This window comes from Oncorhynchus gorbuscha, unplaced genomic scaffold, assembly GCF_021184085.1.
Source record: "Oncorhynchus gorbuscha isolate QuinsamMale2020 ecotype Even-year unplaced genomic scaffold, OgorEven_v1.0 Un_scaffold_794, whole genome shotgun sequence".
NCBI classification, from domain to species: Eukaryota; Metazoa; Chordata; class Actinopteri; order Salmoniformes; family Salmonidae; genus Oncorhynchus; species Oncorhynchus gorbuscha.
The window spans coordinates 85,324-105,318 of NW_025745813.1; the positions used below are offsets into that span (position 1 = coordinate 85,324).

The following is a 19,995-nucleotide window of genomic DNA, read 5'->3' on the forward strand; positions in this document are numbered from 1 at the left end:
GAGAGGGGGGAGAGAGGAGGAGAAAGGGAGAGAGGGGGAGAGAGGAGGAGAAAGGGAGAGAGGGGGAGAGAGGAGGAGAAAGGGAGAGAGGGGGAGAGAGGAGGAGAAAGGGAGAGAGAGGGGGAGAGAGGAGGAGAAAGGGTGAGAGGGGGAGAGGAGGAGGAGAAAGGGAGAGAGGGGGAGAGAGGAGGAGAAAGGGAGAGAGCGAGGGGAGAGAGGAGGAGAAAGGGAGAGAGGGGGAAAGAGGAGGAGAAAGGGAGAGAGAGGGGGAGAGAGGGGAGAAAGGGAGAGAGGGGGGAGAGAGGGGGAGAGAGGAGGAGAAAGGGAGAGAGGGGGGAGAGAGGGAAACAGATAAACATAAACAGGTTGTGGTAGTGTGTTGTCGTTCACTTTAGCCTCAAACTTAAAATGACTTAAAAAACAAAGTATTAGACAGAGGGGCAACCGAAAAATAAACTCTATTTATCTGTCACTCCGAGAAGGTTTCCCTGTCAGCTGAACATCCCATATCTATTCAGTCTTTCCCCTACCAGTTTTTCTGTGAAGTAAATCAGAGAGTCCTGTAGGTCTGAGTCTCACCCGAGAGTCCTGTAGGTCTGAGTCTCAACCGAGAGTCCTGTAGGTCTGAGTCCTGTAGGTCTGAGTCTCACCCGAGAGTCCTGTAGGTCTGAGTCCTGTAGGTCTGAGTCCTGTAGGTCTGAGTCTCACCCGAGAGTCCTGTAGGTCTGAGTCCTGTAGGTCTGAGTCCTGTAGGTCTGAGTCTCACCCGAGAGTCCTATAGGTCTGAGTCCTGTTGGTCTGAGTCTCACCCGAGAGTCCTGTAGGTCTGAGTCCTGTAGGTCTGAGTCTCACCCGAGAGTCCTGTAGGTCTGAGTCCTGTAGGTCTGAGTCCTGTAGGTCTGAGTCCTGTAGGTCTGAGTCCTGTAGGTCTGAGTCTCACCCGAGAGTCCTGTAGGTCTGAGTCTCACCCGAGAGTCCTGTAGTTCTGAGTCTCACCCGAGAGTCCTGTAGGTCTGAGTCTCACCCGAGAGTCCTGTAGGTCTGAGTCCTGTAGGTCTGAGTCTCACCTGAGAGTCCAGTAAGTCTGAGTCTCACCTGAGAGTCCTGTAGGTCTGAGTCTCACCTGAGAGTCCTGTAGGTCTGAGTCTCACCTGAGAGTCCTGTAGGTCTGAGTCCTGTAGGTCTGAGTCTCACCTGAGAGTCCTGTAGGTCTGAATCTCACCTGAGAGTCCTGTAGGTCTGAGTCCTGTAGGTCTGAGTCTCACCCGAGAGTCCTGTAGGTCTGAGTCTCACCTGAGAGTCCTGTAGGTCTGAGTCCTGTAGGTCTGAGTCTCACCTGAGAGTCCTGTAGGTCTGAGTCTCACCTGAGAGTCCTGTAGGTCTGAGTCTCACCTGAGAGTCCTGTAGGTCTGAGTCCTGTAGGTCTGAGTCTCACCTGAGAGTCCTGTAGGTCTGAATCTCACCTGAGAGTCCTGTAGGTCTGAGTCCTGTAGGTCTGAGTCTCACCTGAGAGTCCTGTAGGTCTGAGTCCTGTAGGTCTGAGTCTCACCGGACAGTCCTGTAGGTCTGAGTCTCACCTGCGAGTCCTGTAGGTCTGAGTCTTGTAGGTCTGAGTCTCACCTGAGAGTCATGTAGTTGGGATCCCAGACTGACCAGGTCTTTACTCAGTTTAATGTTCTTCCCCTCCACCTCATTCAGCAGACCGCTCACACTGTCCAACTCAGACTGGAACAGAGGGATGAGAGAAGAAGTGGATGAGAGAAGAAGGGGATGAGAGGAGAAGGGGATGAGAGGAGAAGGGGATGAGAGAAGAAGTGGATGAGAGGAGAAGGGGATGAGAGAAGAAGGGGATGAGAGAAGAAGGGGATGAGAGGAGAAGTGGATGGGAGAAGAAGGGGATGAGAGAAGAAGGGGATGAGAGGAGAAGGGGATGAGAGAAGAAGGGGATGAGAGGAGAAGGGGATGAGAGGAGAAGGGGATGAGAGGAGAAGGGGATGAGAGAAGAAGTGGATGAGAAGGATGAGAGGAGAAGGGATGAGAGGAGAAGGGGATGAGAGAAGAAGGGGATGAGAGAAGAAGGGGATGAGAGAAGAAGTGGATGAGAGGAGAAGGGGATGAGAGGAGAAGGGGATGAGAGAAGAAGTGGATGAGAGAAGAAGTGGATTGGAGAAGAAGGGGATGAGAGAAGAAGGGGATGAGAGGAGAAGTGGATGAGAGAAGAAGTGGATGAGAGAAGAAGGGGAAAGAAGAAGTGGATGAGAGGAGAAGGGGATGAGAGGAGAAGGGGATGAGAGAAGAAGGGGATGAGAGAAGAAGTGGATGAGAGAAGAAGTGGATGAGAGAAGAAGTGGATGAGAGAAGAAGGGGATGAGAGGAGAAGTGGATGAGAGGAGAAGGGGATGAGAGAAGAAGGGGATGAGAGGAGAAGTGGATGGGAGAAGAAGGGGATGAGAGAAGAAGGGGATGAGAGGAGAAGGGGATGAGAGAAGAAGTGGATGAGAGAAGAAGTGGATGAGAGGAGAAGTGGATGAGAGAAGAAGTGGATGAGAGGAGAAGGGGATGAGAGAAGAAGGGGATGAGAGAAGAAGTGGATGAGAGGAGAAGGGGATGAGAGAAGAAGGGGATGAGAGAAGAAGGGGAAAGAAGAAGTGGATGAGAGAAGAAGTGGATGAGAGAAGAAGGGGATGAGAGGAGAAGGGGATGAGAGAAGAAGTGGATGAGAGAAGAAGTGGATGAGAGGAGAAGGGGATGAGAGAAGAAGGGGATGAGAGAAGAAGGGGATTGGAGAAGTGGATGAGAGGAGAAGGGGATGAGAGAAGAAGGGGATGAGAGGAGAAGGGGATGAGAGAAGAAGTGGATGAGAGAAAAGAGTAGCAGGTTGTCACAAACATGAAATAATAACTGATGATGTCATCATGTAAATAAAAACACACCAAAATCCGCTCCTTCATCCCCAGGTCCTTGCTGTAAAACCACAATACGTTCTCACTTACCAAGTAAACATCAGGGGTAAGCAGACGCCATAGTGTTCAATGACTGTTGTATTTCTGGGCTGTTGTTTAGCGTTCTCAGATGGGTCACCCATACATAGAGGACAGTTGTACTGAGGACAACCCCCTGCTCAACACCCATACATAGAGGACAGTTGTACTAAGGACAACCCCCTGCTCAACACCCATACATAGAGGACAGTTGTACTGAGGACAACCCCCTGCTCAACACCCATACATAGAGGACAGTTGTACTGGGGACAACCCCCTGCTCAACACCCATACATAGAGGACAGTTGTACTAAGGACAACCCCCTGCTCAACACCCATACATAGAGGACAGTTGTACTGAGGACAACCCCCTGCTCAACACCCATACATAGAGGACAGTTGTACTGAGGACAACCCCCTGCTCAACACCCATACATAGAGGACAGTTGTACTGAGGACAACCCCCTGCTCAACACCCATACATAGAGGACAGTTGTACTGAGGACAACCCCTGCTCAACACCCATACATAGAGGACAGTTGTACTGAGGACAACCCCCTGCTCAACACCCATACATAGAGGACAGTTGTACTGAGGACAACCCCTGCTCAACACCCATACATAGAGGACAGTTGTACTGAGGACAACCCCTGCTCAACACCCATACATAGAGGACAGTTGTACTAAGGACAACCCCCTGCTCAACACCCATACATAGAGGACAGTTGTACTAAGGACAACCCCCTGCTCAACACCCATACATAGAGGACAGTTATACTAAGGACAACCCCTGCTCAACACCCATACACAGAGGACAGTTGTACTGAGGACAACCCCCTGCTCAACACCCATACATAGAGGACAATTGTACTGAGGACAAACCCCTGCTCAACACCCATACATAGAGGACAGTTGTACTGAGGACAACCCCCTGCTCAACACCCATACATAGAGGACAGTTGTACTGAGGACAACCCCTGCTCAACACCCATACATAGAGGACAGTTGTACTAAGGACAACCCCTGCTCAACACCCATACATAGAGGACAGTTGTACTAAGGACAACCCCCTGCTCAACACCCATACATAGAGGACAGTTGTACTAAGGACAACCCCCTGCTCAACACCCATACATAGAGGACAGTTGTACTAAGGACAACCCCCTGCTCAACACCCATACATAGAGGACAGTTTTACTAAGGACAACCCCTGCTCAACACCCATACATAGAGGACAGTTGTACTAAGGACAACCCCCTGCTCAACACCCATACATAGAGGACAGTCGTACTAAGGACAACCCCTGCTCAACACCCATACATAGAGGACAGTTGTACTAAGGACAACCCCTGCTCAACACCCATACATAGAGGACAGTTGTACTGAGGACAACCCCCTGCTCAACACCCATACATAGAGGACAGTTGTACTAAGGACAACCCCCTGCTCAACACCCATACATAGAGGACAGTTGTACTAAGGACAACCCCCTGCTCAACACCCATGCATAGAGGACAGTTATACTAAGGACAACCCCTGCTCAACACCCATACACAGAGGACAGTTGTACTGAGGACAACCCCCTGCTCAACACCCATACATAGAGGACAGTTGTACTAAGGACAACCCCCTGCTCAACACCCATACATAGAGGACAGTTGTACTAAGGACAACCCCCTGCTCAACACCCATACATAGAGGACAGTTATACTAAGGACAACCCCTGCTCAACACCCATACACAGAGGACAGTTGTACTGAGGACAACCCCCTGCTCAAAACCCATACATAGAGGACAGTTGTACTGAGGACAAACCCCTGCTCAACACCCATACATAGAGGACAGTTGTACTGAGGACAACCCCCTGCTCAACACCCATACATAGAGGACAGTTGTACTGAGGACAACCCCCTGCTCAACACCCATACATAGAGGACAGTTGTACTAAGGACAACCCCCTGCTCAACACCCATACATAGAGGACAGTTGTACTAAGGACAACCCCCTGCTCAACACCCATACATAGAGGACAGTTGTACTAAGGACAACCCCTGCTCAACACCCATACATAGAGGACAGTTGTACTAAGGACAACCCCCTGCTCAACACCCATACATAGAGGACAGTTGTACTAAGGACAACCCCCTGCTCAACACCCATACATAGAGGACAGTTGTACTAAGGACAACCCCCTGCTCAACACCCATACATAGAGGACAGTTTTACTAAGGACAACCCCCTGCTCAACACCCATACATAGAGGACAGTTGTACTAAGGACAACCCCCTGCTCAACACCCATACATAGAGGACAGTCGTACTAAGGACAACCCCCTGCTCAACACCCATACATAGAGGACAGTTATAGTGAGGACAACCCTCTGCTCAACACCCATACATAGAGGACAGTTGTACTGAGGACAACCCCCTGCTCAACACCCATACATAGAGGACAGTTGTACTAAGGACAACCCCCTGCTCAACACCCATACATAGAGGACAGTTGTACTAAGGACAACCCCCTGCTCAACACCCATACATAGAGGACAGTTGTACTAAGGACAACCCCCTGCTCAACACCCATACATAGAGGACAGTTGTACTAAGGACAACCCCTGCTCAACACCCATACATAGAGGACAGTTGTACTAAGGACAACCCCCTGCTCAACACCCATACATAAAGGACAGTTGTATTAAGGACAACCCCCTGCTCAACACCCATACATAGAGGACAGTTGTACTGAGGACAACCCCCTGCTCAACACCCATACATAGAGGACAGTTATACTAAGGACAACCCCCTGCTCAACACCCATACACAGAGGACAGTTGTACTAAGGACAACCCCCTGCTCAACATTTTGTCACGAAAAGATGCTCGACTATGCATGGCATTGACAGCCTTGGAAAGACACAACTCTGACGTTTCCAAAACTGCAAAGATATTATCTGTGAGTGCCTCAGAACTAATGCTACAGGCGAAACCAAGATGAAACTTCAAACAGGAAATGAACAGGATTTTTGACGCTGTGTTTACTAACGTCTCCTTATATGGCTGTGAATATGCTGTGAACGAGCTTATGCGCTCTGCCGTTCCTCCAAGATGTCTGCAGCATTGTGGCGTATTTGTAGGCATATCATTGGAAGATTGACCATAAGAGACTACATTTGCCAGGGGGCCGTCCGGTGCCCTTTGTCTAAATCGGTGCGTAATTCCCAGTGGCAACCATTGTACCTTGCGTTACAGAAGGAGACTCATACTTCCAGGAACGATACATCATTGAAGAGATATGTGAAAAACACCTTGAGGATTGGTTCTAAACAACGTTTGTCATGTTTCAGTCGATATTATGGAGTTAATTTGGAAAAAAGTTCGGCGTTTGGATAACTGAATTTTCGTTTTTTTTTTTGGTAGCCAAACGTGACGCACCAAACGGACCGATTTCTCCTGCACAAAAAATATTTTAGGAAAAACTGAACATTTGCTATCTAACTGAGTCTCCTCATTGAAAACATCCAAAGTTCTTCAAAGGTAAATGATTTATTGAATGTTTTTGCTGGTTTTTGTGAAAATGTGGCCTGCTAATGCTAACGCTAAATGCTAATGCTAAATGCTAACGCTAAATGCTAGTTTGCTATGGTAGAGAAGCATATTTTTGAAAATCTGAGATGACAGTGTTGTTAACAAAAGGCTAAGCATGAGAGCTAGCATATTGATTTCATTTCATTTGCGATTTTCATGAATAGTTAACGTTGCGTTATGGTAATGGTCTTGAGGCTGTAGTCATGATCCCGGATCCAGGTTGGCTCGACGCAAGAAGTTAAAAAAGTTTAACTAATTTCCACTTCGGAGTTTCAGACTTGATTTTCCCTTACGAAAAATGTATCAACCCCTACTAAAATGTCCATGAATTACAATCCACATAATAATTCCAATTTCCTGTTGCTGCGGGATTATTTTCCTGCTGTAGCAAACTGGTTCAAATTAAGATCCTACATCTGTAGCCAGTGTACCCTACTCACGGTCAACTTAGAGACTCGTTCTCCCAGCTCCCCCCTCTGTCTCTCGCTGTCGTTGTAGCGCGACTGCAAGTCTGACAGCTGACCTTCGACCTTCTTCCTCTTGTGCTCCACCTCCTGCTTGGCGTTGGCCAATGAGTGGAGGTCTGCGCTGAGGTCAGATGACTCCTTCTCCAATCCCTGCTTAGCCTTCTCCAGACTGGCTCGCACCTGGGGAGAGAAGGGAGGGTTGGGAGAGACGGGAGGTTGTGAGGATTGGGGAGGGACAGGAAGGGTGGAGGGAATGAGGGAGTGGGGAGAGAAGGGAGGGTGGAGGGAATGAGGGAGTGGGGAGAGAAGGGAGGGTGGAGGGAATGAGGGAGTGGGGAGAGAAGGGAGGGTGGAGGGAATGAGGGAGTGGGGAGAGAAGGGAGGGTGGAGGGAATGAGGGAGTGGGGAGAGAAGGGAGGGTGGAGGGAATGAGGGAGTGGGGAGAGAAGGGAGGGTGGAGGGAATGAGGGAGTGGGGAGAGAAGGGAGGGTGGAGGGAATGGGGAGAGAGAAGGGAGGGTGGAGGGAATGAGGGAGTGGGGAGAGAAGGGAGGGTGGAGGGAATGAGGGAGTGGGGAGAGAAGGGAGGGTGGAGGAATGAGGGAGTGGGGAGAGAAGGGAGGGTGGAGGGAATGGGGGAGAGAAGGGAGGGTGGAGGAATGAGGGAGTGGGGAGAGAAGGGAGGGTGGAGGGAATGAGGGAGTGGGGAGAGAAGGGAGGGTGGAGGGAATGGGGGAGAGAAAGGAGGGTGGAGGGAATGAGGGAGAGACGGGAGAGTGGAGGCAATGAGGGAGTGGGGAGAGAAGGGAGGGTGGAGGGAATGAGGGAGTGGGGAGAGAAGGGAGGGTGGAGGGAATGGGGGAGAGAAGGGAGGGTGGAGGGAATGAGGGAGAGACGGGAGAGTGGAGGCAATGAGGGAGTGGGGAGAGAAGGGAGGGTGGAGGGAATGAGGGAGTGGGGAGAGAAGGGAGGGTGGAGGGAATGAGGGAGTGGGGAGGATGGAGGGTGGAGGGAATGGGGGAGACAAGGGAGGGTGGAGGGAATGAGGGAGACAAGGGAGGGTGGAGGGAATGAGGGAGAGACGGGAGGGTGTGAGGGAGTGGGGAGAGAAGGGAGGTTGGAGGGAATGAGGGAGAGACGGGAGAGTGGAGGGAATGAGGGAGAGACGGGAGGGTGTGAGGGAGTGGGGAGAGAAGGGAGGTTGGAGGGAATGAGGGAGTGGGGAGAGAAGGGAGGGTGGAGGGAATGAGGGAGAGACGGGAGAGTGGAGGGAATGAGGGAGTGGGGAGAGAAGGGAGGGTGGAGGAATGAGGGAGACGGGAGAGTGGAGGGAATGAGGGAGAGAGACGGGAGGGTGTGAGGGAGTGTGTATACTTTGTGTGTGTGTGTGTGTGTGTGTGTGTGTGTGTGTGTGTGTGTGTGTGTGTGTGTGTGTGTGTGTGTGTGTGTGTGTGTGTGTGTGTGTGTGTGTGTGTGTGTGTGTGTGTGTGTGTGTGTGTGTGTGTTACCCTCTTGGCCTGTTCCAGTTGTTCAGACAGTTCCTCAACAGTCTGTGTGTGTTTCTGTCTCATCTCCTGGACCTGAGCTTCATGGTTCCTCCCTTCCTCCTCCATCACCTTCTTCAACATGGCAACCTCCTGCTCTCGCTTCGTCCTGGAGAACACAACACACAGCAACCATCAGTGTGTGTGTCCCAATTGGAGCCGCACCGTAGTTCCTGCTGTGCAGCGGTGGAATCCAGTGTTGTCCTCTAGAGGTCATTAGAGGTCAAACTGAGACACTATGGTCAGGATGTGGTGTCCTCTAGAGGTCATTAGAGGTCAAACTGAGACCGTATGGTCAGGATGTGGTGTCCTCTAGAGGTCATTAGAGGTCAAACTGAGACCGTATGGTCAGGATGTGGGGTCCTCTAGAGGTCAAACTGAGACTGTATGGTCAGGATGTGGTGTCCTCTAGAGGTCATTAGAGGTCAAACTGAGACCGTATGGTCAGGATGTGGTGTCCTCTAGAGGTCATTAGAGGTCAAACTGAGACCGTATGGTCAGGACGTGGTGTCCTCTAGAGGTCACTAGAGGTCAAACTGAGACCGTATGGTCAGGATGTGGTGTCCTCTAGAGGTCACTAGAGGTCAAACTGAGAGCGTATGGTCAGGATGTGGTGTCCTCTAGAGGTCAAACTGAGACCGTATGGTCAGGACGTGGTGGTGACCGTGACTTGACCGTACCGTAGCTCCTGCTGTGCGGCGGTGGTGTCCAGAGTGTCTTCCAGCTCAGACCTCAGAGCGTTCAGCTCCTCTCCCAGGTCTCTGCAGGCTGCATCAGCCCTCCTCCTGGCAGCCCCCTCTGACTCCAGGTCCTCCTGGATCTCACCTAGTGATCCCACGCACGCACGCACGCACGCACACACACACACACACACACACACACACACACACACACACACACACACACACACACACACACACACACACACACACACACACACACACACACACACACACACATGACCGGAGCACACACACATGACCAGAGCACACACACACACACATACATATGACCGGAGCACACACACATGACCAGAGCACACACACACACACATACATATGACCAGAGAACACACACTGCTAACCCTAACCTTAACCACACTGCTAACCTTAATGCCTAACCTTAACCTCACTGCTAACCCTAACCTTAACCACACTGCTAACCCTAACCATACTGCTAACCCTAACCTTAACCACACTGCTAACCCTAACCTTAACCACACTGCTAACCCTAACCTTAACCACACTGCTAACCCTAACCTTAACCACACTGCTAACCTTAATGCCTAACCTTAAATTAAGACCAAAAACCTACATTTTTTTCCCAGTAATTTTTTACAATAAAGACAATTTAGGACAAGACTCATCCCAATAAACGCTCAGTTCCACCTCAAGGACGAGACTCATCCCAATCAACACTCAGTTCTACTTCAAGGACGAGACCCCAATTAACGCTCAGTTCTACCTCAAGGACGAGACTCATCCTAATCAAGGCTCAGTTCTAACTCAAGGACGAGACTCATCCCAATCAACGCTCAGTTCTACCTCAAGGACGAGACTCATCCCAATCAACGCTCAGTTCTACCTCAAGGACCAGACTCATCCCAATAAACGCTCAGTTCTACCTCAAGGATGAGACTCATCCCAATCAATGCTCAGTTCTACCTCAAGGACCAGACTCATCCCAATCAACGCTCAGTTCTACCTCAAGGACCAGACTCATCCCAATCAATGCTCAGTTCTACCTCAAGGACCAGACTCATCCCAATCAACGCTCAGTTCTACCTCAAGGACGAGACTCATCCCAATAAACGCTCAGTTCTGCCTCAAGGACGAGACTCATCCCAATCAATGCTCCGTTCTACCTCAAGGACGAGTTCTACCCCAATCAACGCTCAGTTCTACCTCAAGGACGAGACTCATCCCAATCAACGCTCAGTTCTACCTCAAGGATGAGACTCATCCCAATCAACGCTCAGTTCTACCTCAAGGACGAGACTCATCCCAATCAACGCTTAGTTCTACCTCAAGGACGAGACTCATCCCAATCAACGCTCAGTTCTACCTCAAGGATGAGACTCATCCCAATCAACGCTTAGTTCTACCTCAAGGACGAGTTCTACCCCAATCAACGCCAACCTGCTACCTTTGACCCTTGCGGGTGTCTTTTGGGACACCCTCCCTTGACATGGATCTCACCTAGCAGCCCTTCCAGCTCCCTGACACGACGCACCGCAGCAACACATGCAGCAGACTCCTCTTCCAACCTGACAGAGAGAGAGAGAGATTTAGGGCATGAGAAATAATAGCTATTTTATGTGTGTAGATATTTTTTATTTTTTTAACCTTTATTTAACCAGGCAAGTCAGTTAAGAACATATTCTTATTTTCAATGACGGCCTGGGAACAGTGGGTTAACTGCCTGTTCAGGGGCATTACGACAGATTTGTACCTTGTCAGCTCGGGGGTTTGAACTCGCAACCTTCCGGTTACTAGTCCAACGCTCTAACCACTAGGCTACGCTGCCTAATAACGGTTAGGATTGTCAACGTACAGTCTACAGTCTCTCTCAACTCTTTCACTCTTTGTGAAGTGTGTTCAAATGTTCCTGGATAATAAAGATACTGATTGAAGATAGTTCATCCCTGATGATCTGGGATTGATTACCTGGCCTGTGTGGCCAGTAGCTCCTCCTCCTTGGCGGCGAGCTGTGCTCTGAGCTCGGCTAGCTGGGCCTGCAGGTCGGCCAGCTGCTCCTGGAGATCAGCCAGCTCCGTCTCCAGCTTCCTCTTGGCCTTCTCCACATCCTGCCTGCCCTTCTCCTCCTTCTTCATACGCACTGAGGAAGAGGAGGAGGAGAGATAGGAAACATCATCATCATCATCTATAGCAGAGGTAGACTGATGCATTCTTGGAGAGTGTGTAAGCTTTGTTCAGCTTTATCCCAGTCCTAACACACCAGATTCAACCAATTAATGTCCAAATGAAAGACAATAATTGGCTGATTACTGACTGACTGACTGATGCCAGGGGTGAAGGGTCAGGGGTTAGAGGTCAGAGGTGAGTAACTCACCCTCCAGGTCTGAGATCATAGACTCATGTTTGTTCTTCAGCTTGGTCAGGTTCTTAGACTTCTCCTCTTCCTCAGCCAGGTTAGAGCTGGAGTCTGCTATTCTCTCCTCCAACAGTTTACGCTCCTGAAGAACAACGGATAAAAGAGAGAAAGGTCAGGGTTCAGAGGTGAGGGGTCAGGGACTGTGCTATTCTCTCCTCCAACAGCTTAGGCTCCCGAAGAACAACACACAGCAGGGAGAAAGGTTAATCAGAGGTCAGAGGAGAGGGGTCAGGGACTGAGTGCTGCATGCTCCTTCAACAGCTCAAGTTGCTGAGGAACAGGGGAACAGGGAGGAAGATCGGTGTGTGGGTAGGTGGGTGAATGGTGAGACAGGGGTGGAGAACAACATACCTTGAGTAGTTTGTTATTCTGGTCCTCCATGATGACAACGTCCTCCTCCAGTTTCTTGACCTTCCCCTCAACAGTCACCTTCTCCAGCTGCAGCTTCTGACGAGAGTCCTCCTCCTCTGACAGGTGGGCCTCCATGGCCTAAAACACAGAGAGGAGAAAGGGATGAAGAGGAGAGAGAGAGAGGGACAGGGAGGGGCGATAATATATAGGAGAAGAGTTTGTGTGTTTTCTGTTCCCAAATATAATGTTTTAATAAAGGTTAGGTGATACAATCACAATTTAATAAAGGTTAGGTGATACAATCACAATGTTTCAACCCAAATGGTCTCTGTCACTCCACCTGACCCACAACAGGGCCTCCACCTGACCCACAACAGGGCCTCCACCTGATCCACAACAGGACCTCCATCTAACCCACAACAGGCCCTCCACCTGACCCACAACAGGGCCTCCACCTGACCCACAACAGGGCCTCCTCCACCTGACCAACAACAGGGCCTCCACCTGACCCACAACAGGGCCTCCACCTGACCCACAACAGGGCCTCCACCTGACCCACAACAGGGCCTCCTCCACCTGACCCACAACAGGGCCTCCTTCACCTGACCCACAACAGGGCCTCCACCTGACCCACAACAGGGCCTCCACCTGACCCACAACAGGGCCTCCTCCACCTGACCCACAACAGGGCCTCCTTCACCTGACCCACAACAGGGCCTCCTTCACCTGACCCACAACAGGGCCTCCTTCACCTGACCCACAACAGAGCCTCCACCTGACCCACAACAGGGCCTCCACCTGACCCACAACAGAGCCTCCACCTGACCCACAACAGGGCCTCCACCTGACCCACAACAGGACCTCCACCTGACCTACAACAGGGCCTCCACCTGACCCACAACAGGGCCTCCTTCACCTGACCCACAACAGGGCCTCCACCTGACCCACAACAGGGCCTCCACCTGACCCACAACAGGGCCTCCACCTGACCCACAACAGGGCCTTCACCTGACCCACAACAGGGCCTTCACCTGACCCACAACAGGGCCTCCTCCACCTGACCCACAACAGGGCCTCCACCTGACCCACAACAGGGCCATATGACCCACAACAGGGCCTCCACCACCTGACCCACAACAGGGCCTCCACCTGACCCACAACAGGGCCTTCACCTGACCCACAACAGGGCCTCCTCCACCTGACCCACAACAGGGCCTCCACCTGACCCACAACAGGGCCATATGACCCACAACAGGGCCTCCACCTGACCCACAACAGGGCCTCCACCACCTGACCCACAACAGGGCCTCCTTCACCTGACCCACAACAGGGCCTCCTTCACCTGACCCACAACAGGGCCTCCTTCACCTGACCCACAACAGGGCCTTCACCTGACCCACAACAGGGCCTTCACCTGACCCACAACAGGGCCTCCACCTGACCCACAACAGGGCCATATGACCCACAACAGGGCCTTCACCTGACCCACAACAGGGCCACCACCTGACCCACAACAGGGCCATATGACCCACAACAGGGTCTCCGCCTGACCCACAACAGGACCTCCACCTGACCCACAACAGGGCCTCCACCTGACCCACAACAGGACCTCCACCTGACCCACAACAGGGCCTCCTTCACCTGACCCACAACAGGGCCTCCACAGGGCCTCCACCTGACCCACAACTCCACAGGGCCTCCACCTGACCCACAACAGGGCCTCCACCTGACCCACAACAGGGCCTCCTTCACCTGACCCACAACAGGGCCTCCTTCACCTGACCCACAACAGGGCCTCCACCTGACCCACAACAGGACCTTCTATACCAGTCTATGGATAAGGGCAGAGTGCAGTCAATCTACCATCCCCTAACTTCAGCATTTCCCAACCAGAAACCAAAGGAAGTCAATGAACCCGGTAATATCCATATTAGCATTTCATGCCAAATTTTCTGATTTTGTCCATTTTGACTCATCACTGATATACCAGAGTTGAAAAGGTCATCGCTCGGTAGCCATTTTGGATATGCCCACCTGTAGTTGCTGCTGCATGTCCTTCCTCTCCTGCTGCAGCTGTGTGGCTCTCTCCTCCTCCTCCTCCAGCCGCGACTCCATCTCATGGAGCACCTCCTCCAGCTCCTGCTTCTTGACCTCCAGACGAACCCTCATCTCCTCTGCCTCAGCATACAACTCTGTCTCCGCCTGAAGCTTCTGCTCCAGTTTAGCTCGCTCCTCTACTACCTAGAGAGAGAGAGAGAGAGTGAGAGTGTGTGTGTGTCTCCACCTCACCTGTGTGTGTCTCCACCTCACCTGTGTGTGTGTGTGTGTCTCCACCTCACCTGTATGTGTGTGTGTGTGTGTGTCTCTGCCTTACCTGTGTGCGTGTGTGTCTCCACTTCACCTGTGTGTGTGTGTGTGTGTCTCTCCACTTCGTGTGTGTGTGTGAGTGTATGTGTGTTTGTGTGTGTCTCCACTTTGTGTGTGTGTGTGTGTGTGTTTCTCCACTTTGTGTGTGTGTGTGTGTCTCCACTTCACCTGTGTGTGTTTCTGGGAGATCTCCTTCAGTTCCACCTGGCTCTTCTGAGCCAGATCCTTGGCAGACTTCAGCTCCTCCTCCTTCTGACCCATTTCTTCTTCCTGTCGCGTCACCTGGAGGAGGGGCTTCACCTGCGGGATGACCAATCAACGTTTACATAAGAGCTGCCATCAAAACAAATCAACAAATCAAAACTATGATATACTCAACAAGTGATGGATGTGACAAAACAATATACACACAACACTGATAGGACAGATAACCAGTCCCAAATCAAACACGTGTGTGTGTGTGTGTGTGTGTGTGTGTGTGTGTGTGTGTGTGTGTGTGTGTGTGTGTGTGTGTGTGTGTGTGTGTGTGTGTGTGTATGTGTGTGTGTGTGTGTGTATATAGATGTGTGTGTGTGTGTATATAGATGTGTGTGTGTGTGTGTATATAGATGTGTGTGTGTGTGTATATAGATGTGTGTGTGTGTGTATATAGATGTGTGTGTGTGTGTGTGTATATAGATGTGTGTGTGTGTGTGTATATAGATGTGTGTGTGTGTGTGTGTGTGTATAGGTGTGTGTGTCTGTGTGTATATAGATGTGTGTGTCTGTGTGTATATAGGTGTGTGTGTATATAGATGTGTGTGTGTGTGTGTGTGTGTATATAGATGTGTGTGTGTGTGTGTATATAGATGTGTGTGTGTGTGTGTGTGTATATAGATGTGTGTGTGTGTGTATATAGATGTGTGTGTGTGTGTATATAGATGTGTGTGTGTGTGTGTGTATATAGATGTGTGTGTGTGTGTGTGTATATAGATGTGTGTGTGTATATAGATGTGTGTGTGTGTGTGTGTGTGTGTGTGTGTGTGTGTGTGTGTGTGTGTGTGTGTGTGTGTGTGTGTGTGTGTGTGTGTGTGTGTGTGTGTGTGTGTGTGTGTGTGTGTGTGTGTGTGTGTGTGTACCTTGGTGAACAGCCTCCACCACTGCCAGTTCTTCAGGACCAGGTAGACGGCACAGTTCCTCTGAATCACCTTCATAGCAGTCAGCTGGGCCTGACGCTTACTAAACGCTCTGTGGACAGAAGTCTCATCAGAGTGCAACACTGTTACACTAACCTACTGGCAACACTGTTACACTGTTACACTAACCTACTGGCAACACTGTTACACTAACCTACTGGCAACACTGTTACACTAACCTACTGGCAACACTGTTACACTAACCTACTGGCAACACTGTTACACTAACCTACTGGCAACACTGTTACACTAACCTACTGGCAACACTGTTACACTAACCTACTGCAACAACACTGTTACACTAACCTACTGGCAACACTGTTACACTAACCTACTGGCAACACTGTTACACTAACCTACTGGCAACACTGTTACACTGTTACACTAACCTACTGGCAACACTGTTACACTAACCTACTGGCAACACTGTTACACTAACCTACTGCAACAACACTGTTACACTAACCTACTGCAACAACACTGTTACACTAACCTACTGGCAACACTGTTACACTAACCTACTGGCAACACTGTTACACTAACCTACTGGCAACACTGTTACACTAACCTACTGGCAACACTGTTTACACTAACCTACTGGCAACACTGTTACACTAACCTACTGGCAACACTGTTACACTAACCTACTGGCAACACTGTTACACTAACCTACTGGCAACACTGTTACACTAACCTACTGGCAACACTGTTACACTAACCTACTGGCAACACTGTTACACTAACCTACTGGCAACACTGTTACACTAACCTACTGGCAACACTGTTACACTAACCTACTGGCAACACTGTTACACTAACCTACTGGCAACACTGTTACACTAACCTACTGGCAACACTGTTACACTAACCTACTGGCAACACTGTTACACTAACCTACTGGCAACACTGTTACACTAACCTACTGGCAACACTGTTACACTAACCTACTGCAACAACACTGTTACACTAACCTACTGGCAACACTGTTACACTAACCTACTGGCAACACTGTTACACTAACCTACTGGCAACACTGTTACACTAACCTACTGGCAACACTGTTACACTAACCTACTGGCAACACTGTTACACTAACCTACTGGCAACACTGTTACACTAACCTACTGGCAACACTGTTACACTAACCTACTGGCAACACTGTTACACTGTTAACCACTAACACTGTTACACTAACCTACTGGCAACACTGGCAACACTGTTACACTAACCTACTGGCAACAACACTGTTACACTAACCTACTGGCAACACTGTTACACTAACCTACTGGCAACACTGTTACACTAACCTACTGGCAACACTGTTACACTAACCTACTGGCAACACTGTTACACTAACCTACTGGCAACACTGTTACACTAACCTACTGGCAACACTGTTACACTAACCTACTGGCAACACTGTTACACTAACCTACTGGCAACACTGTTACACTAACCTACTGGCAACACACTAACCTACTGTTACACTAACCTACTGGCAACACTGTTACACTAACCTACTGGCAACACTGTTACACTAACCTACTGCAACACTGTTACACTAACCTACTGGCAACACTGTTACACTAACCTACTGGCAACACTGTTACACTAACCTACTGGCAACACTGTTACACTAACCTTAACACTGTTAACTAACCTACTGGCAACACTGTTACACTAACCTACTGGCAACACTGTTACACTAACCTACTGGCAACACTGTTACACTAACCTACTGGCAACACTGTTACACTAACCTACTGGCAACACTGTTACACTAACCTACTGGCAACACTGTTACACTAACCTACTGGCAACACTGTTACACTAACCTAACCTACTACTGGCAACACTGTTACACTAACCTACTGGCAACACTGTTACACTAACCTACTGGCAACACTGTTACACTAACCTACTGGCAACACTGTTACACTAACCTACTGGCAACAACACTAACCTTACACTAACCTACTGGCAACACTGTTACACTAACCTACTGCAACAACACTGTTACACTAACCTAACACTACTGTTTACACTAACCTACTGGCAACACTGTTACACTAACCACTGGCAACACTGTTACACTAACCTACTGCAACAACACTGTTACACTAACCTACTGCAACAACACTGTTACAACCTACTGGCAACACTGTTACACTAACCTACTGCAACAACACTGTTACACTAACCTACTGGCAACACTGTTACACTAACCTACTGCAACAACACTGTTACACTAACCTACTGCAACAACACTGTTACACTAACCTACTGGCAACACTGTTACACTAACCTACTGCAACAACACTGTTACACTAACCTACTGGTGAACATGTTACACTAACCTACTGGCAACACTGTTACACTAACCTACTGGCAACAAACACTGTTACACTAACCTACTGCAACAACACTGTTACACTAACCTACTGCAACAACACTGTTACACTAACCTACTGGCAACACTGTTACACTAACCTACTGGCAACACTGTTACACTAACCTACTGCAACAACACTGTTACACTAACCTACTGGCAACGCTACCTAACCTACTCACAGTTGAAATGTGTCTGCTATCATGCTGCTGTGGGCACTACTGGTAAAAACACTGTTACACTAACCTACTGGCAACGCTACCTCACGGGTGAAATGTGTCTGCTATCATGCTGCTGTGGGCGCTACTGGTAAAAACACTGTTACACTAACCTACTGGCAACGCTCCTCACTCCCTGCTCGCCTCCCTACCACTGAGGAAGTACAGCTCCCGCTCAGCCCAGTCAAAACTGTTAGCTGCCCTGGCCCCCAATGGTGGAACAAACTCCCTCACGACGCCAGGACAGCGGAGTCAATCACCACCTTCCGGAGACACCTGAAACCCCACCTCTTTAAGGAATACCTAGGATAGGATAAGTAATCCCTCTCACCCCCCCTTAAGATGCACTATTGTAAAGTGACTGTTCCACTGGATGTCATAGGGTGAATGCACCAATTTGTAAGTCGCTCTGGATAAGAGCGTCTGCTAAATTACTGGCATGTAAATGTAATGTAAATGTAAATGTGTCTGCTATCATGCTGCTGTGGGCGCTACTGGTAAAAACACTGTTACACTAACCTACTGGCAACGCTTTACCTCACGGGTGTAATGTGTCTGCTATCATGCTGCTGTGGGCACGACTGGCAACAACACTGTTACACTAACCTACTGGCAACGCTTTACCTCACGGGTGTAATGTGTTGATGTGAGGGTCCCTTTATCCCAGGCTGGAAACAACACTGTTACACTAACCGGCGAGACAGGAAGCTCCTAGCGTGGGCCTGAAGGCGATGATGACCACGGTCAGTTTAAGGTCCCTCTCCTCCTCCAGCTGGGCTAACACTCCTGTTCTGAAGAACATCTTACTCTGACCAATACGGAACAGATTAGGGTCCAGGTCCAGGTGCTTCATCTGGAGAGGAAGTCATAACACCTTTATCATGGCACCTTTATCATAACACCGTTATCATACCGTTATCACACCTTTATCATAACACCTTTATCATAACACCGTTATCCGTTATCATAACACCTTTATCATAACACTGTTATCATAACACCTTTATCCTGACACCTTTATCCACCTTTATCCTACACCTTTATCGTGACACCTTTATCCTAACACCTTTATCATAACACCGTTATCACCTTTATCCAAACACCTTTATCATAACACCGTTATCAAACACCTAACACCTTTATCCAAACACTCTTTATCCAGAACTAAGGTAGAAACATTTGTCCTTTTATCCTCAAACAAAAGTGCAGGTTCAAATTAAAAGGTTTTTAGGCTCAGTGACACCTTTTCAACACAAAGGATCAACCTTTAGAGCTCTTTCTTATCCAGAACTCAAATGTAGAAACATTTGTTAGGCTCAGTGACTTTAGTTCATTGCAACTCAGACGTTTAGTTAGATCAACTCAGACGTTTTCAGTTAGATCAACTCCGAGTGCAGGTTCAAGATCAACTCAGCGTTTTCAGTTAGATCAACTCAGTTTTTAGATCAACTCAGCGTTTTCAGTTAGATCAACTCAGTTTCAGTTAGATCAACTCAGTTAGATCAACTCAGAGTTAGTTTCAGTTAGATCAACTCAGAGTTAGTTTTTTCAGTTAGATCAACTCAGACGTTTTCAGGTTTCAGTTAGATCAACTCAGACGTTTCAGTTAGATCAACTCAGACGTTTTCAGTAAGATGAAATCACCATTAGTTGACAAGCCTGTTTCCCGTCCATGAAACCCTTTGGGATGCAGTTGGCTGCTAGGATCTCATAGCTACAAGAAGAGGAAGAGAAAGAAGAGGAAGAAAGAGAGGAAGACAGAAGGAAGAGAACACGTTGTTATGTGTTAACTACACAGACACAATCG

General features: G+C 49.3%; 1 protein-coding gene across 1 annotated transcript in view; it reads right to left on the reverse strand.

Moving 5' to 3' along the window:
- The window catches only part of LOC124020271 (myosin-11-like), a 125,859-nt gene that overhangs the window by 50,547 nt on the left and 55,317 nt on the right, over positions 1-19,995 (reverse strand). The window contains 14 exon segments of the mRNA XM_046335616.1: positions 1,621-1,725; positions 7,005-7,211; positions 8,539-8,683; positions 9,255-9,399; positions 10,773-10,840; positions 11,241-11,412; positions 11,647-11,770; positions 12,040-12,177; positions 14,074-14,280; positions 14,575-14,706; positions 15,525-15,633; positions 18,882-18,912; positions 18,915-19,041; positions 19,833-19,902. Coding sequence (XP_046191572.1) covers positions 1,621-1,725; positions 7,005-7,211; positions 8,539-8,683; positions 9,255-9,399; positions 10,773-10,840; positions 11,241-11,412; positions 11,647-11,770; positions 12,040-12,177; positions 14,074-14,280; positions 14,575-14,706; positions 15,525-15,633; positions 18,882-18,912; positions 18,915-19,041; positions 19,833-19,902 — 1,780 coding nt within the window.